A 25,922-nucleotide genomic window follows, 5' to 3' on the forward strand; every position below is an offset into this window, starting at 1 on the left:
TAAATAAATTTGTGCTGTGATCACGTGACCTGTGATGTGACTCTTCCTCATCAAACTTCACTTTAAAGATGAAATATTGTTTGACTCTGATGCTAACGGTTCTCACACTGCGCAGAGCTAATGCTAATGATGATGGACAGAATCAGATAAACTTTACTGATCGTACACAGTGAAACAAAGATTCTGAATACTACATATAAGGTGTAAAACTCCTTTATGGTCAGAAAACAAAATAGCAGATACAGTACTGCATCCACACACACAGAGACAGATTGTTCCACAGAACATGAGGAAAACAAAACAAAGCATAAAAAAGAAAGATGAAAGTGAAGGTTGTTGTGTATTCAGCTGCTTTGGTGGCACTACACCACACTGCTAATGCTAACATCAGAAACCACATGAAGCAGACTAAAAATTCACAGCAACAGAAAAGTAAGAAAACAGACAACTGAAGTTTGTAACAAATATCACATCATTTTATTGTAGTTGCAGAGAATGTGGTGTTTCCTGTCAGCCTCAGGTCAGGGTTGAGTTTACAACACATTTCATTTTAGCTTGTGTACAAAATCACACATGCATTTTCCCCTGACTTTCATTTTATTCAAACTATTTCTACTTAGTCCTACTACCCCCAGTGTTCACGGAGGTGAAAACTATCAATAGAGACCAAAAACAAAAAATGTACCAGGCTGTAAATATGTTTTTTCAGGCTGTAAGGTTGGTTATTTTAACATGGGGGTCAATGGAGAATTGCTCACTTCTGGAGCCAGCCCCCAGCGGCAGCCGAAGGAACTGCTGCTCTTTGAAAGCGGAAGTGATCCTCACTGCTGAAACCTACAACTCCCTCCAACGCGCGACGTCACGGTGGGTCGCCCCGTTAACCTTTCAGCGTCAGTAAACCGGATGTAAACCTTGCGTTATGCAGATCAACATCCTGACCGTGTGTTTTCCAGACTTTCTGCCACAGTGATGGATCCGGTGCTGAGCCCCGAGCAAACCGCCCGCTCCGAGTCCCGTTAAACACGCCACTGTTCTCCGGCGGGAAGGAGCTGTTTCAACATGGCGGCGGTGAGAACTTTCTCCGGGCAGACAGAGTTGATCATGGAAGCGGCGGTGGAGGCTGTGTCCTCCGTCCTCCAGCAGAGGACCGGACCGCGAGGGATGGACGGCGAAGACGCGTGGGTGAGGACAGATTTTTGTGATCCACAGAAGACTGGTGAGCAGAGGACGTTCATCAGAGATCGAAGAGCTTCGGAGAGAAATCCGCCGCCACTTCCTCCTTCGGTTGTAACGTTACGTTAAAGTTGGCGTTCAGAGCGGAGACGGTTACGGTGTAAACTCAAGTAGAACTGAACGGATTAACTTTGAACAGATGACTCTGCCGTTCACGCGTTTTAGCCTAAATGATCTGCCGGCCGCCATCTTGTGAACCCGGATAACAACAACAAACGTTTTTTTTTATTGTTTACACAAGATTTTATTTTCCAGAGAAAGAAAAGGAGACTTTCTGACGTAGAACTTCACTTTGTACATACACACACAGGTCATGTGACTATTGTTATTATATTTAGTAGTAATATTGTTTTGTTGTTATTAGTATTTTTATTATTAGTTTACGACTTCCGGAACAATATGACTCTCTGAACTTCAGAATAAAAGTGCTTAATCCTTGGCGTTGTTGTTAAAGAATAATACATTTATGAACAATGATGATTATTGTAATGATAATATAATCTGGGAATAACTGCTTTCAGGAAAATGCTAATATTTGTTTTCATGATGTGACTCCAGCTGAGTTTATTACTTTATTGATCCCTCAAGCTGTGGGGATCTGCATTTTACCCATACACAGAGAACCAAACACACACACACACACACACACGAGCGTGCACGTGCAGGCGCCCGTGGAGCTGGGGTGGATCGGTGCCTTGCTCAGGGGCACCACAGCCGTGGTCTCAGAGGGAGGGAGGGCGGGCGCGTCTCCTTCACCACCACTCATATCCGTCATGCTCGGCCGAGGAATCAAACCGGCGACCCTCCGATCTCCAGGCGGTCCAAAGCCGCACTCTTCACTTGCCGCTCCCAGTCAAACTTGACAAACAAACCAGTCCGAGGTCCACAGATGCTCAGGAAATGTCAGGACTACAATTTGATGTATAGGACTATAAATAATGGTCATTTACATTAGTGATCAGTGTTCAGATCGTGTAGAGACAGAGGTAAAACACAGAACAGACCCGATTCATCCTGAAACGTCATGTCTTGTCTCCTGCAGGTTCAGCTGTCTGCTGTCCTTAACGCGATGTCCAAAGAGGCTGTTCGGAAAATCTGCGGAGTTTTCCAAGAGCTGTACGTGAGTTTAGAGAAGGAAACCGAGGCTCTGAAGGACGAAGTGAAACGCCTGGAGTCTGAACTGAAGAACCAGAAGAACCCTGCAGCTGAGAAGAAGCAGACTCAGACGCTTTATAAGATCAAAGCAGCAGGTTGGTGATTGGAACATGACAAGGGAGGGAACCTGAATGTCTCACGCGGGGGGGTACCTGTCGAGTTTTCTGTGTGTTTTTGTTGAATAAACATTAGAAACACTGTGAACGAGTTAAATATTCAGATGTGAACCATATTTAGTGATCTAACGTGATCACCTGACTTTTATTCTTTAGCGTAATTTGACATAAATATTATCTGACTGTATTTTACAATGAACTGGTTCTTACAGAAGGGCCCTCTCTGTCAGTGGATACCAACCAACCAGCTGCTCACCCTGCGGCCCTCGCTGTGGCCGTCCTTAGCTCCACCAAACCCACACACACAGCCGGCAGCAGCCCCCAGGTCCCTCTGGTCATCATCAGCCAGTCCCTCCCCAAACCGCCCACAGGACAGAGCAGCCCTGGCCCCCAGGTTCTGCAGGAGAAACCAGATCAGCCCGCCGGTCTTTGTGAGGCTGACATTGAGACTGAGGTGGTTTTAGAATCGATCCAAAGCTCTACAAACTCTGATGGAACAGATACAGCATCGCTTCTTGTGGTTAATGATCAACCAACCAGTGATCTCGCAGGTGTGTCTGTGACAGTGAGGGAGGACCCGCCCACACATGACCATGAACCAGCTGTGGATGTGAGTCAGATAATCTGTATTGAATTTAGTTTAGTTTCTGTGTTTGTCTCTTCTCAGTGAATCTGGAAGATAAAAATCACAAAGTTTGGCGAGTACTGTCTACATTTTTGCAACAGGCTTTTAATGTGAAAAATCAGCAGGAAGCGAGGACTTTGATTCACAGCGACTGAAAAACAAAGTAGAAGCCTGTGTATGAGAGCCGAGCGTTATCGGGACAGATGTGTGAAACAGAATCACTGCTGTTCTCTGTTTTTCAGGAATCAGAGATGAAGATCAAAGCTGCTGAAGACAAAGGTGAAGATCAGACACTGAGTGAGGAGGAGCAGAGGGAGGAGGAGAGGAGGAGGAGGAGGGAGCTGTACAAAGAGAAGAGGTTTTTCTGTGAGCTTTGTAACAAGGGTTTCCACCAGCAACACCAGCTGAGGAAACATGTGTCCTGCCACCTCAAACCGTTCCCTTGCACCTCCTGTGACAAAGGTTTCTATAAAGCCAAGACTCTTCAGAAACACCTGCTGAGCCACCAGCTGAGGGAGGCTCAGGAGAACGACCCCGACAAGCTGCTGCGCTGTGACCAGTGCGACAGGAAGTTCAGACTCCTGCGGCAGCTCCGAGTCCACCAGGCATCGCACCGTCTTGAGAAGACACCGCTGAAGTGCCACGCCTGTGAGCGCACCTTCACTTCCTCCAGCGCACTCCGCTACCACGAAGTGTCTCACTCCAAAGTCAAGCCCTTCATGTGTGACGTCTGCGGGAAGAGTTTCACCAGGAAGAAGAGTCTGAGAGAACACCAGACGGTCCACACCGGAGCTAGACCCTACCCCTGCCAGACCTGCGGGAAGAGCTTCTCCACCGCCAGCAACCTGCGCGTCCACAAGAGGTCGCATTCGGAGGAGCGGCCGTTCAAATGCAGCGAGTGCGACAAGGCCTTCAAGTGCAGGATGGGTCTGCTGCAGCACCGAGTGGTTCACTCCGGCGAAAAGCCCTTCATGTGTCAGACCTGCGGACTGAGCTTTGGACTCAAGTACAACTTCCAGAGACACCTGCGCCTTCACAACGGAGAGAAGCCCTTCAGGTATCCACTCACGCCCAGCACGAATGCAGGAACGACCTGTCTTCACTATTCAATTCAGTTTTATTTATACAGCTCCTTCCACAGTCAAAATGGTCTCAAAGAGCTTTACGTACATACTCAGGCCAGGTGGTGATGCACTTAGTCACTGGTGGTGGGGTGTATGCCGGGGCAAAGAGCAGAGGGAGGTGGTCTGGCTGTGCGGGGGGGGTATGGCCGTGTATGCATGTTTGATGTTTGTGTTTTGTGTTTTCTCCTCTGGTAGAACGTTTCACGCGCTGGTACAGATTTTAAGTTTGGTTGATTCAGGGTGAGCTCGCTGCTGCGTGTTTATAGTGTTTGCTAGCAGCCTGAGAGCTGTGCTAACATTAGCATCAGGTGGTATATAAACAGCTGCTATGATAACCACTGTTAGCTCCCCGGTCAGAAATGAACTCTGGGTCTGGAGAACAGTGTGTGTCTGTGGTTTTATTGTTGTTGTCCCAGTCGTCTTTCACATAGAGGAGAAGGACATGCAGCATATACAACATGATGCAAACAGGAAGTGGACGATGTTAGAGGGCCAAGCAAGAAGCTGTCATGGTTGGTCATAATCTACATTACAGTCTGCAGAGAATATTAATATTCTGATATTTTAGCCTTTTGTAAAAAAAGAAAAACACACAGTGCTAACCTGTGAGCACAGTGTGTGTCTGCGATGTTGGTTTCAGTTTGATCTTATCTTAAATGTGTATTTTCAGTCAAAGATTTGACGTATTTCACCTGTAAACGTGTTCTGTATCTTCCTGATGCTTGTGTTGACGGAGCCGAGCCGACAGGAAAGAGAGGAGGTGAAGACAGATTCCAGTTTCACAGTCAGACCACGAGGCCGCAGCGTTCTCCACCTCTAACCTACTGCCTCTCTGTCTTTCCGTCTCAGGTGTGAAAAGTGTGGGGAGGGCTTCACGGGGACCTGGGCTCTGAAGACCCACATGCTGGTTCATGGCGTGGAGAAGCCGTTCATGTGTGATCTGTGCGGGAAGACGTTTTTCTACAACTGTCAGCTGCAGAAGCACCAGCAGCTGGTTCACGACAGTAAAGACGGAGGGAAAGGTGGAGGGCCGGGCAGACGGAGGCCGGCCGGGGTCAAACCGTTCAGCTGTAAAATCTGTCTGAAGAGCTTCTGCAGCAGCGCCACGTTGAGGACGCACGAGACGAGCCACGCCGAGAACAAAGAGTTCACCTGCGACACCTGTGGGAAGTCATTCCACCTGCGACACCTGTACCTGTACCACATGAGGCAGCACAGCGGCGACCGGCCTTACGTCTGCGGCGTCTGTCAGAAAGGTTTCCTGCTGTCGTCGCAGCTGAAGCAGCACCAGCTGCTGCACACCGGAGTCAAACCTCACAGGTGTGGACAGTGTGGGAAGGAGTTCAGGACGCCGCAGAACTACCACCGTCACCTGCTGGTCCACACCGGAGAGAAACCCTACCAGTGCCTGGTGTGCAGCAGGAAGTTCAGGCAGTCCAACCAACTCAAGTCTCACATGCAGATCCACACAGGCGTGAAGCTGTACTCCTGCGGCCGCTGCAGGCAGGGCTTCTCCGACTCCCGGCAGCTCAAGAAACACCGCTGCGGAGACGACGATGCGAGCGCTCCTGAATCATCCCGCAGCAAACGCAGGAAACACGTCGATGAGTTCCCCTGGACGCAGGAGTTCACAAACCAGTAACACCTAAGATCATTGTCAGGGGTCAGTGAGCATCAATAAAGATCATTACACACCAGTAAAGACCAGTGAGGATCAAACGCAAGAAACACAGGGACCAGTCCCCGTGGAAAGATCTTTATCAGGGTTCAATAAAGACCAGTATGGATCAGAAGAGTTCTGTCTTTTTTCTTGGGGGGTGCGGGGTGGAGTGGGTGGGGTGGGTGAAGTGTCCACATAAGGATGTTTGATAATAATAAGACAGTAAAAGGACAAATCACTGGACTAACAATGATAAAAGTAATTGTAATAAGACTAATAATAATAAATTAGGCTAATAATGGGGGCAGTGGGTAGAGGCATGTGTATCTGCAGAAAATGACGAGGAACCCGGTGCATCATGGGAAATCCTGACTATGAGGAAAGCCTGAGCTTTTGCAGAGTAATAGTTTTGTTTTTTCTTCGTCAGAATCATTACAAAATAATAACAACTGCACAAATCAGAAAAATGTCATATGAGGGACGCTCCTGCTGAGGGCCGGGTGAGAGGAGGAAGGTAGGACAGTTGGGAATGGAGGAGAAGAGGAGGAGGACATGCAGCATAGAACACGATACACACAGGAAGTGGTCAATGTTAGAGGGTTATCATTAAACCGACTCGTGTTAGAAATGGAGCCAGGACCACAGGCAGGGACACCTGCAGATAGTTACAGAGACAGAGAGACAGGCACAGGACGACGGGACAGAGAGGACACAGAGTTAATGACATGGGAGTGGGTCTGAGGAGAGACAGCCCTTTAATGGAAACACGAAAACGCCAGATCCAGTCATCAAACATAAGATCCAGCATTGATCGCGATCATCTCCCGTCGCTTTGTGGACTCTTGGAATTTACGACGGTCGCGAAGGCCGCGCCTGGATTGACTCGCGCATGCGCCGTGTGCCAGAAGTGGATTCACGCGGGTATCCGAGCGCTAACGGGCTACCTTCCGGTGAGTCCCCGCCGGACCTGAGCCCCTGTGCCTCGCGGAGTCCCGCGGTGTAACGGTGAGCTGATCGGTGGAGCCGTCACCGGCCGACCGCGCGTGGCTGCGCCGTTTAACGTCTGAGACGGTTAGTTGGGCAACTGCTAGCCTGAAGCTAACTTTAGCCTCAGCTAAAGCTACAGACGTCCAGGTGGACGGAACTCAAGTGAGTTGAACGGTGGCAGTATGAGGACTGGTGCAGAGGTGTTCTATTTCTGAGCCGTTAACCTGCTGTGAAAATATAAACGGACAAAACACAAACAGCAGCCAAACTTTTAGCGCCGTTAGCTGAAAACTGAGCCGACACTGACGCTGCTAGACCCACGAAACCGGAGCTATTCATGGATTTATTATCGGTTTAACGCTGCAGTTGTGTCTTTTACCTCGTCAGGCTGAAAGACACAACCGGAAATGTGTCTGTAAACTTTGAATTTACGGCGTCGTTCGCGTTTATTTACTGTTTATCCACAAACGTCAGAGGCCCGTGCTACTTAGCAGGGTCTGTGGTTATCCAGCTAATTTCAGGTTTAACTCTGGATCCTAAGGGTCGCCGCGGTGGTGCGCTCTTTACCAGGTCACATCACCACGGTAACTTCAGAGGATCAGATCAAAACCTGTACAAACAAACAAAAAAAAATCATCTGCCATAACTACTGACCAATCAGATCACTGGAAACACCGAGTCATCATTCCTACAGGATCCTGATAGGGACAAAAAAGCTGACAGTAAAATGATGAACAATAAAGAGCAGAAACAGTCTGACATGAACTGTTTTTACCTGAGTCACATGATCAGAACACTCAGTGAGAAACTTCAGAATAATTCTGCTTATTGACAGTAAATCCTCAGTCTGACTTCATCAGCTGTGAATTATTTCCACTGTTCTGGTCATGTGATCATGTTGTTTCCATCTCACCTGGTTGAATTTAAGTTTATACTTTATTCATCCCTCCTGGGGAAATGTGTATTCATTGTGCTTGGTCGAGGAATCGAACCAGCAACCCTCTGATCTCCAGGCGGTTCACGGCTGCCCCCAGAATTTCACCTCTGGAATTTACCTGTGGTGGAGGTGTCACCGTTTCTTCTTATTGTATAAATATGTTTATATGAAGGACTTTATTCATGTTGATTGTGATTATGTCCTAGGTTTGTTACTTCCAGGTATTATCCACAACCTTTCCCTGGATTCACTGAGCTGAACAGCTGCAGTCACACTAAGCGGTCACAGGACAGTGGTTTTCCCAAGCGTGATCGGGAAGAGCGAAACGTGAACGTGTAAGTTAACGGGCTGATAATATCACTGCTCCACCATCACGGCAGCAGTGAATCCGGCTGTAATTACACTGGTGTATCCCTTTAAATGACGTGTTGCTCAGACATGTTGTCATTCTTTCAGCCGCAGCCCCGGAGGTGTCAAATCAGAAATAAATATCAAAACATAACTCGAGTCGTACATGGGTGTTTGACAGTGCAGCTGCCAGCAGGGAGACAATGAGGTGAAGCAGGCAAGAGGGGGCCGTCCTCCCCAGGAGGAGCTGAGCCTCTGCAGTCACGAGGCTCGCTCATATAAAACAGTCGTCAGGGAAAGGAGGCGACCGATCGTCACAGTCTGCGCACAGAGCTCCGCTACATCTGTGACGAATCGTGGGCGGGGGCGGAGCTTTTATACATGTTGACTGCAAGAGTAACCTGCTCTCGTTAGCAGGTTGCCTGTGCAGCATCGGTTACCGTGGAGACATGCCCCTGTAAGAAGGGAGTGTGTGACCGACCAGACTTTCCAATTCAGTGTCCTCTGTGAAGCCTCTGATCCTGGTTTCTCTTCCAGGCCGATCTGAGCTCCTCCCTGCAGAGCTGTGACTGGTCCGAGGAGGAGGAAGATGGCCCCAGTGTCAGATGTGGAGGTGGAGGGGTCCTCTGTGTCAGACGGTAGGGGGAGGGGTGGAGGGTCGCTGTCTCTCGACGACTGCCGCTGTCCGGTCTGTCTGGAGATCCTCATGGAGCCCGTCACACTTCCCTGCACACACACCTTCTGCAAGGTAACACACCCACACAGGAAACAGCTGGAGCACAAGTTCATGTGATCTCAGAACATCAAATAATAATCAGCGGTTTCCATTAAATGGCCGCGTCACGCTTCTGTGTTGTCGTCTTCGTCTCAGGGCTGTTTCCTGGAGTCCGTGGACAAAGCCACCCTGTGCTGTCCCATGTGCAGGAAGAGGGTTTCTACCTGGGCCCGACTGCACAGCAGGAACAACACACTGGTCAACCAGCAGCTGTGGAGGCAGATCCAGAGCTGCTTCCCTCTGCAGTGTGAGCGCCGTCTCACGGGGCAGGAGGTGGAGGACGACCCAGGAGGTACCGTCGTGTGTGTGTGTGTGTGTCCACGGGGGTGACGCTCGGTCTGGACACACACTGTGTTCTTCTTCATCTTGTTGTTACCCCAGCGAGCATGTTGTCATCATCAGCACTGCACCAACAGAACCTGAGGCTCTGAACACTGAACACAAACACTGTCACTAGTCCAACAGTAACACACTGACTGTGTGTGTGTGTGTGTGTGTGTGTGTGTAGTCTCTGTGTGTTCTCCCACAGTGAGTCGGCCTGGAGAGCTGAGGCAGGAGTACGAGGACCAGATCACTAAAGTAAGTTTAGCCTTTATTCTGCGTTGTGTAGTTTTTGTTTGTTCGTCCTGCGGTTGTGATTTTCTCCAACGGTGGAAGCTGAGACAGCCGAGGAACTTTAGCGAAGACGCAATCAGAGAATCCAGGAAATCAGGGCGGCTCGTTCGACGTTCAGCTGAGGTTCATGTGTCAAATTGTCCTCAAACGAGACACTGAACCAGCTGAGGACAGGTGGTCCTTCTTCAGTGTCCTCAGGAAGAAGAGGTGCTGGTGAACCTTCTTGACCAGGCTGGAGATGTTGGTGGAACAGGACAGGTCCTCTGTAATGTGGGTCCCCAGGAACTCGAAGCTGGAGACATGTCCTTTGTCTTGCTGGTGTTCAGGAGCACATTATTGTCGAGGTGTCGCACCTCCTCCCTGTAGGCGGTCTTCGTCATTGTTGCTGATGAGACCAGTCGCTTCGGTGTCATCTGCAAACTTGATGATGGTGTTGGATCTGTTTACAGAGTTGCGCACACTGCACACGCGCCGCCATCTTGTGACAAATGATAAAAGCGCTCTGAGCGTTCGATGAGACCAGAGACACTCTGTATAAAGGCAGTAACAGGTGTGTATCTCTTACCTGTCAGCTGACTGAGGAGAAGAGAGTCCTGGACGAGGAGGAGAGGAGGGCCAGTGAGGAGTACATCCAGAGGCTGCTGGCTGAGGAGGAGGAGCTGCTGCAGGAGGACAGCAGGAGGCGAGAGGAGGACGAGAGGCTGGCCAGGCTGCTCAGCAACCAGCTGGTTGTTGGTTTTGTAGTTTAAAGTTGATGTTTGATGGTCAGACCAGGTTCTGGACTGTTTTTCTGGAGGTTTTCAGCAGGTTTTAATCTCAGAATCAGAATAACTTTATCTCATCACTTTTTCTTGTCCTCCCTCGTCTTCTCATCGTTTGTTTTATTTGTTCCATCTCCTGCAGAACTCTGCTCCGCTCTCTCAGGAAAGCCTCCGCCCTGCTGATGTTACTCCGGTCAGGAAGAAGAAGGAGGCCAGCGCCGGACAGATTGAGAAGTAGGTGGACTTCAGAACCTGGACCAGGTTCGGTTCTGTTGGACTGCAGATACTAAACTGAAATCTGTTTCTGTTTGTAAGGAACAGAATTCATGTCAGTTCTGACACAGGGAGCCGAGCTGTGCCTAAAAAATCTTCAGGCTCTGTTTTAGAAATATGAAAATTGTCTGTGTTTGTTGTGTGTTTCAGGTTTTTGTGTCCTCTTCCATCTAAAACCAACTCCTCAGACTGCAGTTCTTCCTCCAGCTTCGTGGCCAACAAGGTGAGTTCAAGCTACGTCAGGTTGTTCCTGTAGCTTACCTGCATATTCTGGACTCTTCCACACGTTAAGATGGAGGCAGGTGAAAGTTACAGACGTCTCGATGTCGTGGGACTGACACCACAGAACAGTCATCGGTGACTTTTTATCCGGATGTTGTTGCAGGAGAACATCCTCCTCTCTCAGGCAGAGCTGCAAGGAGAATGTGCCCCCCCCAAACTGGATTATTATGGAGCTCCAACAGACAGACCAGAGCCTCCAGACCTCCATACAGACCTCCATCCAGCCTTCATGGAGGATCAGACTCACAGGAGTCATCTTATTGGAGATAGACCTTCATCGACCAAAAGGAAGAGTTCAGAGCTGGAGGCGACAGAGGAGGAGGAGGTGGTGATTATCACCAAACGGGGCTGTCGCTCCCTGCCCTCCTCCTCCTCCTCCCTGGAGGCGTCTGAGTGGGAGTCGGAGCTGTTGAGCAGACGGCGGCAGGAGGAGGAGGACCGACGGCTGGCTGTGATCATGCAGAGGGAGCTGGACCAGGAGGAGAGACGGAGAGCCACCGACAGACGTAAAGGATCCGCCGATGCCTACCTGTTGCGCCAGAAGCAGAGAGGGAGGGTGGAGGCCGGCGCCGACACCGACACCGCCGGCGGACACTCCAGGAAAACTCCCAAGGCCTCCTCCAGCAGAGGCCATAAACAGACCACCCTGACTGAGATGTTCTCCAGCCTGAGCAGCTGAACTCTCTCTCTCTCTCTCTCTCTCATTCCGCTCTGTGTCCCGGTGTCTCTCTACCACCACTGGACAGCCTTGACGTCCACCAGCTGGTTTCAGGTCTCTGAGTCCATACACAGAGGACAGACAGAAGTCTGCTGCCTTCAGCCTTGCTTTTATTTTTCTTTTGTTTGGAAACACTGTGTGGCCAAAAGTATGTGGACAGACGAGGACACGTTCAACAGCTCAACAGTTTAATTTACTATAAGATGGATGATTAACCCAAAGTTGAACATGTGACCTGTACATGAACCTGCTGCTCACAGCCTCCGTCTGTCACATCCAGCACTAAAAACAACACTAACATATATGAACAGGACCGTCCACATACTTTTGACCATACAGTACGAGTAAAACTGAGTGTCCACCGGGGGGCGCTGTCACTCAGCATGAACAGACTGCTGCTGCAGACTTGTTTTAGTTTTTCACTCAGTGGCTTCATGTTGATTCAGACGCTGCAGTTTTTTTTTTTACACTGCCTAAAATCCTGTCAGCATGTTAAAGGTTAAAGGTCACGCTGCTCTCAGGTCAGGTCAGGATGTTCTCATGTTTACGGTTGTGTGATTAACTGTGAGAGTTTAAAATCCCGCACAGTGACAATAAAAGCGTCCTGAGCTCAGGACACACGAGGCCCAGAGGCTGGTTGGTTTGTACTCAGGGTGTGTGGCTGCTGTGGGAGGTGCTGGTGCGTTCAGGTGTTCCTCAGAGGCGGTAACGCTGCTGTGACCGCAGACTCCATCTGTAATTAAAAAAAAAAAAAATACGCCGAAAACAGACAAACGTTTTGTGACGTTTAAAATCTGAAAATCTTTCTCTTTAATAATCTGACGATTAAAAACAGCGGAGCGTTTGTTTCATCCAAGCTGTGACGTCACCGTGAGTAAAATAAAAGTCTCCTTTTAATTCTTTATCATTTAAAACGCTCAAAGCACAAGAAGAAGCTGCTGCAGCTGAGTTTGTGGTGTCTGTGCCAGGTGTTTCTACCTGAAGATGGTCAGTGCTTTAAGTTCTCAGCATCAGATGAAGCCATGGACGCATTTTACACGTTCTCTGTTTAAAGTTGTTTTAATTTGAAAACTGTCCACAGGAAACGGCTCATCAGAGCAGCATCCGCCGCTCAGAACATGGAGACGCGTGCAGATTAAATAAAAACACGGCAGCCCTGCTGATGGAGGTGAAGTGTGATGCAGCTTCGAGTCAGTAAACACGACGGGAAGTTTTTTCACCACGCTCCGGTTTCTGTGGTTTCTCTGTGGTCATGTGACTGAAGTCCACGTCTGAGGCTCGTCAAACCATCGTCCTCGTGGATCTGGTCTCTCGTGGTCCTCGCTGTGTTTATGAAATGTCACATGACTCTGACAGGACTCTGAATCTGCTCAGTAATGATGTGAAATTCATGTTAAATGCAGTGGTTTTGTTCTCACAGTGCTGATCTGAGGCTCAGGAAACCCTGTGAACAAACGTCCATGTTGGTTCAGTAAAACTGCAGGTCCAACACCCTGATCCAGACGTGGATCTGGATCAGGGTCCAACACCCTGATCCAGACGGGCTGGAAAGGAGGACGAAAACCTGTCCTCATGACCTCGGCCCGGTTCTTTAGTCTGTACCAGAGCTCATTTGGAAACCACCACATACCAAACTGTCAGAGACGGATCAGCTCTGAAACTAGTTCAAACCAAACCCGTGACCCTGCTGTGGACGGGTGGTGACAGGTCAAACATGAGCAGGTTTCCCATGAGTCTTGCCCGGGTACAACACAGTGACTCAGATGATCTAAATTAAGATGAGTGATTGTGGAAGAACTGAAACTAGAGAAAAACATGAAGTGAACGAACGTGAGTCAGAGTCCTGGTATCAGTTGTAAGAAAAAAAAACATTCTAATCCAATTCAACACAACTTTTCTTACACAGCTCCTTCCACAATCAAAACTGTCCCAAAGCTCTTTACAGAGACCCAGAGTCTGACCCCAGATCAGCACCCAGACACAGCTCTCTGTGAACCCGACTCATATGGGGGACCCTCCTGCTGAGGGCCGGGCTGGGTGAAAGGAGGAAATAAAGGAATAAAGCATCTGTCTCTCCATCCGTGTCCTCACCGGTCTGATGGGACAGGGGTCCAGAGAAAACTACGGAGTCCGACATTGTTCTGGCATAGTTACACACCGATTCCACATTAATGTCAGTGACCTCCGATTGGCGTAATCTGGCGTCATCACCGCCGACGTGAATAACAATCTGACCAAATCTACGATTATCTTTAGTCAGCAGTCTTTAGTTTTAAATATGATTCAGCGTCGCCCGCTCTGGCTCCAGGAATGATTTCACTATGGTCGCTGGAGTCTCTCACTTCACATTTCCCTAAATGGAGCTGCCGACAAGCAGAGTGTTTTCCTCAGCAGGTGTGTCGCTGATCGGGGAAAATCTGTTTGAAACGTGTAGCGGTTGCTGGTGAACCACGGGCCGTTGTTTCAGGCTATGTTTTCTTCAGACTGCCACCCAGCCGCCCTGGCTTCCCGGCTGCTCGGGAGCTGGCGGGGAACGGCTAGCTGAAGCTACTCTGGGCTGGTCCGGACCAACTACAGGGGGCGGACTAGCTAGCGCTGCTACGGGGAGGTTATCTATGGTGCGGAGCCGAGCCTCTACTTCCCTCTGCCCCGCCTCCGATGCTGTAAAAATAATACATTTATTACACATACCATTATCGCTAAAGGAGGCAGAGGAGTCACTAAACATCTCACACCCCGAGGAGGAGAGAGGAGAGGCAGCGGGAGAGAGAGAAGCCGATGCTAACAGCTAAGCTAGCGGACCAGAGATGGAGCGGTCAGATTAGATTATAGTGTTAAATCCAGAGGGACCCGTTCACAACACGTTTAACTAAAGTGATGTAAGTTTCTGTAACAGTGCTGATTGATGAGCTAACTACAGCACACCGCAGAGCAGAGGTAGGAAACTACCTGCACCTCAGTGACCTCTGACCTCTTCGGGTCCCTCTGGTTCTGATGTCAGTGACGTTTCACTGGATCAGATTGATCCTCCATCCCGGCAGATCCTCTGATCCCAGTGACCGTGCTGCGTCCGGGGCCTCGGGTCAGATGAGTCTTTCATCATTTACATTTTGAACGTCACGGTTTATCAACGGTTTGCCTGTTTTTTGGGGGTTTGAACTAACAGACACTAATTCCAACTCTGCTAAGTCACATTTCCTTCTGTGACTGATTTCAGACCAGAGTTTTATTTAGACCTCGTATCCTTTATCCATCCAGTGTCTGGGACCATGAGCAGGTGAATAGAATAGAATAGATCTTTATTGCCATTGTCACAGGTACAATGAAATTTAAAGTGCTCTCCAGTCAGTGCATCATTGAGTTTATTAAAAATATAAAAATATTTAAACAACATTGGCAACACACACACACACAGTCACTGTATAAAAACAGTATATGGCATATTATTTTTTTGTAGCATAGAGGGTTGTTATTGCAGTTGGATAAAAACTGAGTCTGTTTGTCCTTGTGTTTATGGATCTGTCCCGTGTGCCTGAAGGCAACACTTCCGGGATGGCGGGCGTCCTTTACAATGTTCTTGTGCTTTTTCCAGACAGCGAGAACCGTGTAGTTCTTCCAGTGTGGGGAGAGGTTGTGTGTTGATGACCCTCTGCAATGCTTTCCTCTGAGCCGCCGTGCAGCTGGGTTACCGTACGCACACGCAGTATGTCACGATGCTGCTGGGCCTTCTTCAGCAGCTCAGAGGTGTTCACGCTCCGGGACAGACTCTCCTCTGTGTGGACTCCCAGGAAGCAGAAGTCTGCCTCTCCTCTCCTCTCCTGATGATTGATGGTGGGATCTCTGTTTCCTTTCTCCTGTCTCTGTGATGAGTTCTTTGGTCTTCGAGGTGTTGAGGAGCAGGTTGTTGGCCCTGCTCCATGTTGACAGCCGCTCCCCTGTCGGTCGCCTGTAGAAATGTGGTGTTTCTTGGGCAGGGACACAGTCCAGATCTTCAGAAACCTTTCAGCAAATACACCTGAACTTAGAGCCTGAGTGTGTTCTGTAACTCTGTCAGGTGTGTGCACGGCCGCAGAGCAGTTTCCTGTTTTGTCACAGCCGTGGGCGTGTCTTCGTTTATAAATGTCCCGTTTGTTCCTCAGACTGAGTCTAAACTGGACCGTCGGTGTGTTCAGTGGCAGCTCGTCACGGTGAGTGAACTTGTGTTGTTGTTGTGGCTCATTGTGCAGATGTCCAGCATGTGACGGTGATTCACTCACAGACCAGAGACACTCAGGACGCTGCAGGACGACTCACACGACTTCTCTTTTCACCGTTTGATTTTTTTATTCAGCTCTTTTCAGTCTAAACTTCATAAATATTTATTATGTTTAATTGAGTAAAAATCAGAAACAGATGAGATTAGTTTTAGTTTTCATGTAAAAGCTCTGTAGTTTGTTTCTCTGTAAACTGAAAATCTTCATCTCGTACACGAGACGTACGGCATCGCCTGAAACCAACGTTTCAACTGTTCTGATGTTTCACAGACTAAAGTTTTGACAAATTAATTAGTGATGAGTTTAAAATGTTCTGAAGGGTTTGTGTCATTTTCAGCTGAGAGTTAATGAGATTTCAATTTTCTTCTCGTTCAGTGTTCAGATAGTTAACAGGTGGTAGTTTGAGCTTTTCTCAGTGAATTATGAAGGAAAATTTTAACTTATGCCTTCAAATTCAGGGGTTCACTCCAAATGTGTGATAAATTCGTGAATGGACTTTATGAATTATGGAGTTTTTAATGGATCCTGCACAGTGTAAGGAAATAAACAGCCTGTAATTATTCACCAGATTGGATGAAAATGTCCTTTAATTTTTACCTTGATACAAGAATTATCTGATCAAGAATCAGCCACGTAAACTGAACCAAACAGTTTACTGATCATCAATACCAATCATCTGATCAATAACATTGATTGTATAAAGAGGAGACTGACCGACCCCTCGTTAACCTCACGTTAGCCTGTAACCCTCTGATGGCCGACAGATGTGTGTGTCGAGGTGTCTGCGGTGTGTCGGCGTGTCTCTGGTTCCCATGGCGATAGTCTGCATGCTGTCCAACATCCTGCTGCTGCTTCCTGAGCTTGACATTCGCTTCCTGTTGGAGGGTCACGTGACCAGAGAGGCCACCTGGGCCACAGGCCTGTGGGGGTCGGGCTTCCTGGTACATACGTGTGTGTGTGTCATGTGATGTGTGTGCGTGACTCGTGTTGCTCTGACATCCTGCACGTTGTGTTCATGTTCCCCTGAGGCCGAATCCGCTCAGCTGACTTCACATCTGGTTTCAGGTTTTACTCGGAGCTCGAGCCTTTATTCAGAGCAGCAGAACCAGAGGCTGCTGCGCCTTCAGGAGTCAGGTGAGCTGACGCTGAGTCGTACTCTGCAATCACCGCAATCGATTTGTTTATTAAACTGCTGCAGCTGCTAGATTCTGTATCCAGATTTTGTGTGACAGACGTTTCTCTGTGTATCCAGATGTTGTGTCAGGCGGTGTATTCCTGCATGTGTCTCCTGGCTGGCAGCAGCTGTTGTCTGGTCAGTGCCACCGGTCTGTCTCAGGGTCCCCTCTGTCTCTACAACACCACCACAGGTCCGACCTGGGGGGTGCCCCTGCGGCCCCTCCCTGACCGGTGAGAGGCACACAAACGCTCAGATTGATAAAGTTGTTCCAGATGTTGTGAGTCCCTGCTGACTGATCTGTCTGTGGTCTCGTTTCTGGTGTCCGACCGTCCCTCAGTCACTCAGGGTACCTGTATAACAGGACTCTGTGGTCTGGGGTCTGTCTGCAGCCCCGTGCTGTGGTCATGTGGAACGCAGTTCTGTTTAGTGTGATGGGGGGCGCCAGCGGGCTGCAGACCATCCTCTGCGTGGCCAACGTCCTCAACTCCCTGCTGGGACTGATCCTGGGACGGGACATTTGCCGCAACAAGGTCTGTGAGCGGTCTCCTTCCTATCTTTGTGAGACCCAGTGTGAGTTTTTTTTTTAAATGAGACATTTTGTCCTGTCCTCAGGTCCTCAGAGGTCTGTGTTTCAGAGTTCAGGTTAATGTTAGGTTCGGGGTCAGAATCAGGCTCAAGCCCAGAATCCTCGGTTACAAGTTTGTTTTCCTTTATTTATTATTCTTAGTTTATTATTTGAGTGTTTGTCCATGTGTCCAGATGTTGTGTGACGTGTTACACGTTGTGCTGCTGCGTATCCAGATGTTTAGAAATACCTGTTGAACGTCTGTCGACTGAAACGGCAGCTTCAGGATGTCACACAAGAGTCTCTGTCTGTGTGTGTGTGTGTGTTTATGTGTGTTTATGTGTTTGTGTTTATGTGTGTGTGTGTGTGTGTGTGTGTTCCAGGTCAGTCCAGTGTCGGTGTAAAGCGGTCCACCTCTGGATCCTGAGCGAGGATGTCAGCTGTGAAAACCTTTTATTTTGGCGGGTTGACCTGAGGATCTCAGAGCTTGAAGCTGAAACGATTTAGTTTGAAAGGCACTGATGCACTTTAGATGAACAATATGAAAATTTATTATGTTTGCGCCATGAAAAACTTTAATTATTAAATAAAGTTTTATTTAAAATGTTGAGTTATTATCAGGAATAAATAAACTGCTTAAAAAATCATCAACAAATAATGATAATTTACTACAATTTACAATTATTTTATTTTATAAATTAAGACAATTATTAATTTGTCCAGTAACTAATTATTACACTTCTCATTTTCATATTTTTTATTGATCAGTGATTAATCAGTCATTAATCATAGATATCAGACGTGTCTGGAACTGAAGTCTCTCCACATATTTGGTCACTGAGACTGATCACGATGATAAATGTGATTATTAAAAAAAACAAATTGATCAGAGTTATTGATCAGGCTCCACTCCTTCAGATTTCTTCCTCACAGACGTCAATAAATCAACGAATCCTCCAGAAAACCTCACGTCACATTCACTTCTTTCTTTCTGCTTTTTATTTATTCATGTATTCGTACAATGTTTTTTCAAAATAAAACACAAGGGTTTTCTGCTCATGGCTGAAGGACGTTTTGGACACTGAGGACTTTTTTTAGACAGCGAGGTCGTCTCTGAGACTTGTCCTCATTTCCTGTTGTAGGGTAAAGGTTATTGGTTGTGTGGCTCAGGTCCACTTTTGGAACATGAGTCACTCTGAGACGTGCAGTGCTGACGGAGTGAAATCACACGTCCACAATGAGCTTCATGATTTCATTCAGGATGATGATGATGATGAATGTTCTGGGAAACACGAGGCCTCTGCTCAGTTTGGTTTCTACAAACTGGGTTTATGAGTAAAACTAAACTTTCCAACATGTCCGGCTTAGTCAGACTGAAACTGGTGGATCGTCCCACGACAGATCCTGAGGTTTGACCGGAGGCAGCTGGACGTCTCGTTTGAAGACGTTTCACCTCTAATCCAAGAAGCTTCTTCAGTTCCAGAGACTGGTTAGAGAGTCCAAACAACTCACCCCTGTCCCACTCAGTGGGCGGAGCCTGCTGGGCTGCCTCAGGTGGACTGGTTAGCACCTGAGGGTACCTCAGGGTGATCGTGGAAACTAAGCATCATGAGCTCAGGTGTGGATGGATTAGTCGTTTGGGGAGGGGTTGCGTTATAGGTGGGTGACAGCAGGTGTCTTAGACCACTCCCTCTGTTCAGTGATGGACGTTCTATTTTGACATGGATGGACTCCTTAACTCCACTTTCATATTATCTATGTTAATGGTCCAAAATGTGGACATCACTGTCTTCAGGAGTGTCCTTTCTCCTTGAGATGCAGGTGAACGGCTGAGTTTTGGCCAGAGCAGTGAGCTTCAGCCTGTCACACACTTATATGCTCATGTATTTCATGTGTTCAAAGAGACACACCCAGCCTGTCTGTAGTCCTTCTGTGTGTCTCTTGGGGTCTGTGGGCCCGTCTGTGTCCAGGGGCCCACGTTGCTCCTGAGTCACACTCCTCAGGAAAACTGATTCTGGGTCAGTTCCGAGCTCCAGCAGCCATCTAACAGTAACAGTAGGACTGGTACCGCGGCACTCAGCCGGCTCTGTATTTGACGGTGACCCGGGCCTGCCGCCGCGGCACACTCTGACCCGGATCACGCCCGTGACTGAGAACTACACGAGCTGTTCACCCCGCCGCCCCACCCGATTAGCTGCCATCTGGGTCGAACGGACCCGGACCAGGACAAAGACTCTAAAAAGAAAACCTCAGAAAAAAATCAATAAAATAAATTCAAGTTTGGTTTGTGAAATATTCACTGTTTGTAATGAAAAGAAAGAGAAATGAAATCTGCTTCAATCACAGAGAAACTAATGATGATGAAGAAGATGATGATGAAGATGATAATCAAACCCCAGACTCTCTCGTTTCCTTAAAATCGCTGCTGTAACTGACCGAGTTAAATCACCGGAGGACGGTCGGAGCCTGATCACCGAGCCGGGGCAGCTGCTGCTGCGTTTACGTGCTATGGGAATTTATCACCTCCGGATTGATCTGTTTTGTTTTGCTTTTTTTTTTTTTTGAACACTGTACTGTTGCGTTATCTCTCCAATAACTTATTTATTATGTTTTATAATATGACATCAGATGTTGTTTAACATCTGATGTCATATGTTTGTTATGTGATGTCATATTTGTTGTTTCTGTCCAATAGGCTTCACATCCACGGCCACGGAAAACAGATCAATGCACCAACAATCTGAGGAGACTCAAACCCTAACCTGTTTGTGCGGGGTCTGAGTTCACGTGTGGACCGTAAACGCAGCGCGAGAGGACTCTGCGGGGCGAAAGCTGAGAGAGTGAAGCGCCTGGTGGTGGACAGGTGAACTGCAGGTGAGTGTCCGCTGAAGCTGTGATGAAAAGACACGCTCACTGTGTGTGTGTGTGTGTGTTTGATCAGAGAGGGAGGACGCGGTGGTGACGCAGGCGGATGGGCGTGGTTGAGGTGACCTCACCTGTAACTCAGGTAATTTTTATCTGCGACAAGACGCCGGCGAACGCGGAAGTGGCTCACAGTTTTCGCGGAGCACGGGCACCTTTAACGCGGGTTAGAAACAAAGAAAGTCGGAGTTCAGCGCTGAGACCGAATCGAAATCCAGGTCGAGTTTCACATCCACATCAGAGGACGAAGACGAGTAAAAACATGCTCAGACTCTGTCTGCTGGCGCTTTATTTCCTGGTCTGGTCCGGCCAGGCCCTGAACTGTGAATGGGACCAGTCCATCGATCCGGATCAGGGTCTGGACCCGGCCTCAGCGGACGCCGGAGCGCTCCACCTGGACGCGCTGGCGGAGGTGTCGGATCCGGAGAGTTGCCGGGCGGCGTGCTGCGACAAGCCGGACTGTGACCTGGCCCTTGTGAGTTACCCGGCGGACGGAGCCCCGCGGTGCCTGCTGGTGAGCTGCGTGAGCCGCGGGAGGGACGTGTGCGTCCTCCAGCCCAGCTCTCAGTTCAAGGTTTACCGCAGGAAGGTGAAGAGGGAGGCCAGCGGGGAGAAGCCGCACGTCGTCCCGCTGCTGGGCTCCTGGGAACCGAAGACCAACGAGACCACCAACAGTAAGACCCGGACCCTGCTCCTTTCTGCGGACGCGTTTAATGAGTGTTCAGGGCTTTTGTTATTGATTATTGGTCCATTGGTCATTGTAATCTTCAGTTTCCTGTCAGTGTGTGAAACAGTGAAAGTTACTCAACAGAAAGTCTTTTGGTTTTGGCTCAGCAGGTGTGTTCTGGCTGTAAATACTACAATACCCATGAGCCTCAGCTGCTGTCCCTGTGCCCTGATGTTCTGTCCAGCACCTCTTGGAGCTTTAACTGTGTTTTGTTGTGTTTGTGAAACCTGACCTGGCTGCCTCTGGAGCGAGTCACGTGACTTGATGCTGCCTTTAATTCACCTGTCCCACGTGTTTTTCTTAAAGATGTCTCATTATTTCAAAGGAAGGTTTAATTTCCTCCTCAGTGTCTGACCAGTGTTCAGTCTGTGAGTCCAGGCCCTGGTTCACCTCCTGAGGGCTCGTCCCTTTGTGGTTGGGCCCCTGTGGTTGGGCCCCCACTGTACCAGGTGGAGTCCGTATTTCAGCAGAAACCAGCCAGAGCTCTGCAGCGGGAATGATCAGTGTGTTCATCTCTGACAGAAAATTAATTGGTTTAATGAATCAGTTAACTGTCACATTCATTTTCAAAGATGAATTCCCATATGGGAAAGTTTCCCCGTTTCCTTCTGGCTGATCGGTTGTTTGAGTTCACCTGTCCAGGTAAAGCCTGAGTCATGACAGAAGAATGAGGAACCCGCAGCATGTTTGCTGTGGAGCGTTTCAGGTCAGACCGGTCCGTCTGGTTTCTGTCTGAGAACATGACACCCGAGAGGAAAACACAGAAAACTGTGGCCGGACTTTTCCTCTCGTCGTCTGTTTCACTGTTCAATCATTCAGACTAAAATCTGCTCCGGCACAGAAACACGTTCACGGACGAGTTCAGCTGAAAATGTTTTTTCCTCTTTGACTTTAGGGAAACAGAAGCTGTTTTTCAGCGGAGAAAACATTTTCCACGTGTTTTTCTTAAACATATTTTATCTGGAGCCCGTTGATCTTGTGGATGAAGAGTTGAGATGTTTGATTGAACTCAGCTTTGATCAGGAACAGGTCACATGACCAACAGTAAAGGTCACATGACCACACATGAAGGTCAGAGGAGAGGTTCGCTCTGATGTAACAGCACAAACTCATTTCCAGCCTCACCAGTGGGACCCTGATCTAAAAACAGCTTAAACTGGTTGCAGATTAGCAGAGAGCAGGCGTGGTTCACAAGTGCTGATGGATGTTAACAATACACTGTCAGGGCCTCAGACCAAGTATTACAGGTGTCAGGTGATCTGACCACCTGTGGACAGCTTTCAGGTTCACACCCGCTGCTTCCACCAGCGTCTCACTTCCCTGTTCTGTATGCAAATAAACACCAACATCACTGCTGTTGTAATGGAACCCTACCACAGGTCCAGGATCAGTTTGTCTTAGTGTTTCTTCTGTCTCCGTCTCCTCTCAGTTGGTTGTCGTCTGCCAGTGAAGGTGGGTTCGTGTCGAGCGGCGTTCCCAAAGTTTTACTACGATGTGACCAATCGGAGCTGTCGCAGCTTCATCTACGGCGGCTGTGAGGCCAACGCAAACAACTTTGACTCTCGGGAGGAGTGTGAGGCCACCTGCAGCGGAGTCACAGGTAACAGACATCACCTGTTGTTCCACTTTAGTTTGACCTGTGAGACTCTGAGACATCCGGACGTAAACTCTGTGGAGAGGGAGAGGTTGCTGTCTCTGCGCCACGAGGCCAGAAGGCTCACCTTCTTCCTGTCCTCTCTTCAAAGAGAGATGAACAAACGTGTGTGTGTGTGTGTTTGTTCAGGTTCAGTTCTCCCTGATGACTCGACTCCTGCTTCTGAACTTCCTGCCAAAGCTCAGCGAAAGGCTCCACCCTTCAACGCAGGTATTTTCTTCTTTTTACTGACACTGCTGTACTGGTACTGACACTGCTGTACTGGTACTTCCCTGTTCACTGTCACGCTTCACCTTCTCTCTAATCTGGTCTCTGCTGGTCCAGAGCTGTCCGAAGACGCTGAAGGTCCAGCTGAGTCTGAACCTGCTGCCACAGACTCTGTTCGCCGTCAGGGAACAGGTGACATCACACCTGGACACACTGACTGCACACAGGCAACTGCAGCAGCAAATCCAAACATTTAGGGAGAAGTGAAATTCCTTTTAATAAGATAAACGAAACAGAGGGAGGAAGACAAAGTGAGCAGAGACAGACAGGAGTCAGAGGACAGACAGGTTCAGGAGAGGACAGGCTGTGGCCGTCCTGTGTGTCTGGGAGCTCAGGTGAATGTGCTCAGACTGATTCTCACCTTCTCTCTCTCCTACAGAAACGGCTTCTGATGAATACACTGGTACGTTTCACCCTCTCTCTCACTTCTGTCCGTGATTCCTGTTGTTGTGAAGGTCACTTCCTCTGGAAACAGGAAGAAGATCAGGATGAAGCTGCACCGGCTGTGCTTCATCTCTGTGTGTCTGTGTTCCTGTCTCAGAGCGGTGTATGGCGCCCCCTGACCCTGGTCACTGCCGCGCTGCCTTCCCCATGTTCTTCTACGACCACAGCACCGAGACCTGCCAGTCATTCATATATGGCGGTTGCCGTGGAAACCAGAACCGTTACAGCACCCCAGAGGAGTGCATGGCCCGCTGCAGCCAAAGGGGTAAAGAAGAAGCTTCATCTGATGGTCTGACGTCTGAGCTGCTGTCACACACTTTCTCTGTGTCTGATCTTTGGTGCTAACATCTGGCCTGATGTCGGTTCTTCTTCTCTTCCAGGATCCTTTGACAGTCGCGGTAAAAGTCGTAACCGCTGGACGGCAGGTGAGTATCCAGGCTTCACTCAGACTGATCCTGGTTCAGTTTCCTTCAGACAGGCTTTTCACAATAAGAGCCTCCTTTTCTCCTCCAGCCTTCTTCCTCTTCGTCGCACTGGCGGTCATCTCAGCTCTGCTGCTAGTGACGCTCGTCCTCATCTCTCTGCGACGTCACCGTCTGTCCCGTCGTCCGTCTTCCATCAGGTAGGGTTAACCTGTCTCAGGGCTGACACCTGCTGGTAAACAAATCGTGCTCTCTCCTGTGTGGTTCTCTTTTCCCTCGCACTTGTCTGAAGCCGTATGTTTGTGTTGAGGAGATGAAGCAGATCTTCTGATTGGTGCACGTACAGACAGACAGTGGCGTGAGCAGCACTATGATGTATTGATGATCTTTGTTTCTTTCTTCAGTGATAAGGAGGAGCTACTTCCAGATCCAGACGAGCAGTCCTCTGTGGAGTCCCTGGCTGTCCCACAGAGTCCCAAACCTGACAAGGCCTGAGGACTGAGCTCACCGAGGCCTGCAGAGGGTCTGGGGACGGGGTGGGGGGGTGCCGGGTTATTGGCAGACATAGTTCACTTCAGAGCTGATTTCAGAAGATGTTATTCTTGTGATTTTTTTTTCTGTGTTCTTTGTGCAGCAGGTGGATTTATCTGGGAAACGTACCTGATCGGTCTCAGCTCCACACAGATGGGATTGATCGGTCGTTTGTTTTAGGCTGAAATTTACTTTACAGGGGTTTTTTTCTACATTTCAGGAAGAGCTGTGTTGCGTTTTCAGAGGAGTTGCATGTTGGAACTATTCCTTGGTGAAACACTGCACAGAGGCACTGGGCAGGTGGTTGTTCATCAAGAAACTGGTCCAGCAGTTCCTCCACAAACCGCAAATGAAACCAGAAATATATGAATCGGTGAGCTTTAGAGCTAGGCTAAGCTAGCTGTCCCCCCCACCCCCCCATTTCCAGTCTTTATGCTAAGCTAACCGCATCCTGGTTAGCTCCGTGCTGGACACACGGATGTGCGAGTGGTGTCTGAACAAAGAAAGACAAGAAGAGAATTTACTTTATTTAAGGTGATGAGGCCCCGAGTACAATCCTCAATAGGAAAATGTTGAGCCGGTGACCTCGTCGCAGACAGGATATGATCAAAAAAGGAAATAATCTCAACCTGGAGGAAGATTTCATCAACACAAACAAACTTCTAGGACAGTTCAGTTTCAGTCTAAAAGCTCTGGAGCCTACTTTTCCCATAATGCACCTGGACCTGGCTCAGAACCTCCTGCAGGCTGAGAACCTCTGAGCTGTGTGATTAAACTGCTTGGTCATTTACTTTATTGATCTGTGTGCATTTTATTGATTGTTAAAGGGAATCATCTTTTAACTGGTGGCTTTTTATTAGACATGCCAGAACGTGAGTTTTTAACCTTCACCTGACTTTGAGGAAATCATTTTTCAGTTTACAATTCAGTGTGTTCCCTTTTTTGAAATGATCAGTGATCCGGTCTGACTGTCTGAGTTTAACATGTGATCTATAGATGACACAGTGTGTAAGATAGAACTTTGGTTTTAGATTCGGGCTGCGATTTGTACCTGGTGTCGGAGCTTAAACTGTCTTACCTGTCGACTCTCTCCTCAACTTTCTTAATAAATGAAACTCTTTTAACACTAATGGTTTTAACATCAGTCATTTGCTTTGCTTAAACGTTCAGCTTCACCTTCACGGATGGAGTCTCAGGTGTTTGTACCTGCAGCTCAGCCTGATCCTCGGGCACAGTGACATCAGCTGCTCTCTCTATCATAAGACCAGTCACCATCACTTAAATATTCAAACTCAAATCATTACAGACTGTGCCTAACAAAATATATAACACATTCGTGACACCCTAGGGT

At 48.5% G+C, this 25,922-nt stretch overlaps 5 protein-coding genes across 17 annotated transcripts; 4 read left to right on the forward strand and 1 right to left on the reverse strand.

Annotated features, from left to right (window-relative positions):
• The first annotated feature begins 843 nt into the window (after positions 1 to 843).
• On the forward strand, positions 844 to 6,043 carry LOC121187678 (oocyte zinc finger protein XlCOF6-like). The gene is made up of 5 exons (XM_041047035.1): positions 844 to 1,182; positions 2,276 to 2,483; positions 2,717 to 3,114; positions 3,372 to 4,186; positions 5,103 to 6,043. The coding sequence occupies exons 1-5, from the start codon at positions 1,060 to 1,062 to the stop codon at positions 5,893 to 5,895; spliced, it is 2,337 nt and encodes a 778-aa protein (XP_040902969.1). The 5' UTR covers positions 844 to 1,059; the 3' UTR covers positions 5,896 to 6,043.
• Positions 6,044 to 6,795: 752 nt separating this feature from the next.
• On the forward strand, positions 6,796 to 12,233 carry rnf168 (ring finger protein 168). Of its 11 annotated transcripts, none has more exons than XM_041046858.1 (9): positions 6,796 to 6,918; positions 8,044 to 8,172; positions 8,723 to 8,933; positions 9,057 to 9,252; positions 9,469 to 9,539; positions 10,148 to 10,303; positions 10,479 to 10,570; positions 10,760 to 10,832; positions 10,995 to 12,233. In XM_041046858.1, the coding sequence occupies exons 3-9, from the start codon at positions 8,775 to 8,777 to the stop codon at positions 11,568 to 11,570; spliced, it is 1,323 nt and encodes a 440-aa protein (XP_040902792.1). In that variant the 5' UTR covers positions 6,796 to 6,918; positions 8,044 to 8,172; positions 8,723 to 8,774; the 3' UTR covers positions 11,571 to 12,233. The 11 variants fall into 11 exon arrangements, with proteins under 11 accessions (XP_040902792.1, XP_040902786.1, XP_040902790.1 ...); XM_041046852.1 differs by having other exon boundaries at positions 6,799 to 7,062; XM_041046856.1 differs by having other exon boundaries at positions 6,799 to 6,984.
• An 844-nt stretch (positions 12,234 to 13,077) lies between these two features.
• Positions 13,078 to 16,092, reverse strand: LOC121186882. The gene is given in 6 exon segments (XM_041045758.1): positions 13,078 to 13,139; positions 13,701 to 13,881; positions 13,883 to 13,923; positions 13,926 to 14,337; positions 15,299 to 15,860; positions 16,088 to 16,092. Coding segments are annotated over 6 exon segments (1,263 nt in total).
• LOC121187562 (transmembrane 4 L6 family member 19) lies at positions 15,773 to 18,561 on the forward strand. Of its 2 annotated transcripts, XM_041046849.1 has the most exons (7): positions 15,773 to 15,796; positions 16,627 to 16,803; positions 16,928 to 16,996; positions 17,115 to 17,269; positions 17,377 to 17,569; positions 17,652 to 17,737; positions 17,988 to 18,561. In XM_041046849.1, exons 2-7 carry the CDS (start codon positions 16,627 to 16,629, stop codon positions 18,109 to 18,111), a joined length of 804 nt encoding a protein of 267 aa, XP_040902783.1. In that variant the 5' UTR covers positions 15,773 to 15,796; the 3' UTR covers positions 18,112 to 18,561. The 2 variants fall into 2 exon arrangements, with proteins under 2 accessions (XP_040902783.1, XP_040902784.1); XM_041046850.1 differs by lacking the exon at positions 17,652 to 17,737.
• A 1,999-nt stretch (positions 18,562 to 20,560) lies between these two features.
• On the forward strand, positions 20,561 to 25,701 carry spint2 (serine peptidase inhibitor, Kunitz type, 2). 2 transcript variants are annotated; one of them, XM_041046867.1, is made up of 9 exons: positions 20,561 to 21,200; positions 22,683 to 22,853; positions 23,037 to 23,117; positions 23,232 to 23,306; positions 23,554 to 23,577; positions 23,716 to 23,883; positions 23,999 to 24,043; positions 24,132 to 24,240; positions 24,445 to 25,701. In XM_041046867.1, exons 1-9 carry the CDS (start codon positions 20,576 to 20,578, stop codon positions 24,533 to 24,535), a joined length of 1,389 nt encoding a protein of 462 aa, XP_040902801.1. In that variant the 5' UTR covers positions 20,561 to 20,575; the 3' UTR covers positions 24,536 to 25,701. The 2 variants fall into 2 exon arrangements, with proteins under 2 accessions (XP_040902801.1, XP_040902802.1); XM_041046868.1 differs by lacking the exon at positions 23,232 to 23,306.
• The last annotated feature ends 221 nt before the right edge of the window (positions 25,702 to 25,922 follow it).

Source organism: Toxotes jaculatrix, chromosome 9 (assembly GCF_017976425.1).
Source record: "Toxotes jaculatrix isolate fToxJac2 chromosome 9, fToxJac2.pri, whole genome shotgun sequence".
In the NCBI taxonomy this organism is placed as follows: Eukaryota; Metazoa; Chordata; class Actinopteri; family Toxotidae; genus Toxotes; species Toxotes jaculatrix.

Bases quoted from the DNA above. Each gene is read 5' to 3' on its own strand.
- spint2 (XM_041046867.1), top strand. From the start codon at position 20,576: ATGGGCGTGGTTGAGGTGACCTCACCTGTAACTCAGGTAATTTTTATC. The intron at 23,307-23,553 runs GTGACATCACAC...TCTCTCCTACAG, and splicing joins TGTTCGCCGTCAGGGAACAG to AAACGGCTTCTGATGAATAC. The intron at 24,241-24,444 runs GTAGGGTTAACC...TTCTTTCTTCAG, and splicing joins CGTCGTCCGTCTTCCATCAG to TGATAAGGAGGAGCTACTTC.
- rnf168 (XM_041046858.1), top strand. From the start codon at position 8,775: ATGGCCCCAGTGTCAGATGTGGAGGTGGAGGGGTCCTCTGTGTCAGAC. The intron at 9,540-10,147 runs GTAAGTTTAGCC...CTTACCTGTCAG, and splicing joins ACGAGGACCAGATCACTAAA to CTGACTGAGGAGAAGAGAGT. The intron at 10,833-10,994 runs GTGAGTTCAAGC...ATGTTGTTGCAG, and splicing joins CCAGCTTCGTGGCCAACAAG to GAGAACATCCTCCTCTCTCA.
- LOC121187678 (XM_041047035.1), top strand. From the start codon at position 1,060: ATGGCGGCGGTGAGAACTTTCTCCGGGCAGACAGAGTTGATCATGGAA. The intron at 2,484-2,716 runs GTTGGTGATTGG...TGGTTCTTACAG, and splicing joins TTATAAGATCAAAGCAGCAG to AAGGGCCCTCTCTGTCAGTG. The intron at 4,187-5,102 runs GTATCCACTCAC...TTTCCGTCTCAG, and splicing joins AACGGAGAGAAGCCCTTCAG to GTGTGAAAAGTGTGGGGAGG.
- LOC121187562 (XM_041046849.1), top strand. From the start codon at position 16,627: ATGTGTGTGTCGAGGTGTCTGCGGTGTGTCGGCGTGTCTCTGGTTCCC. The intron at 17,270-17,376 runs GTGAGAGGCACA...ACCGTCCCTCAG, and splicing joins CTGCGGCCCCTCCCTGACCG to TCACTCAGGGTACCTGTATA. The intron at 17,738-17,987 runs GTTTGTTTTCCT...TGTGTGTTCCAG, and splicing joins CCCAGAATCCTCGGTTACAA to GTCAGTCCAGTGTCGGTGTA.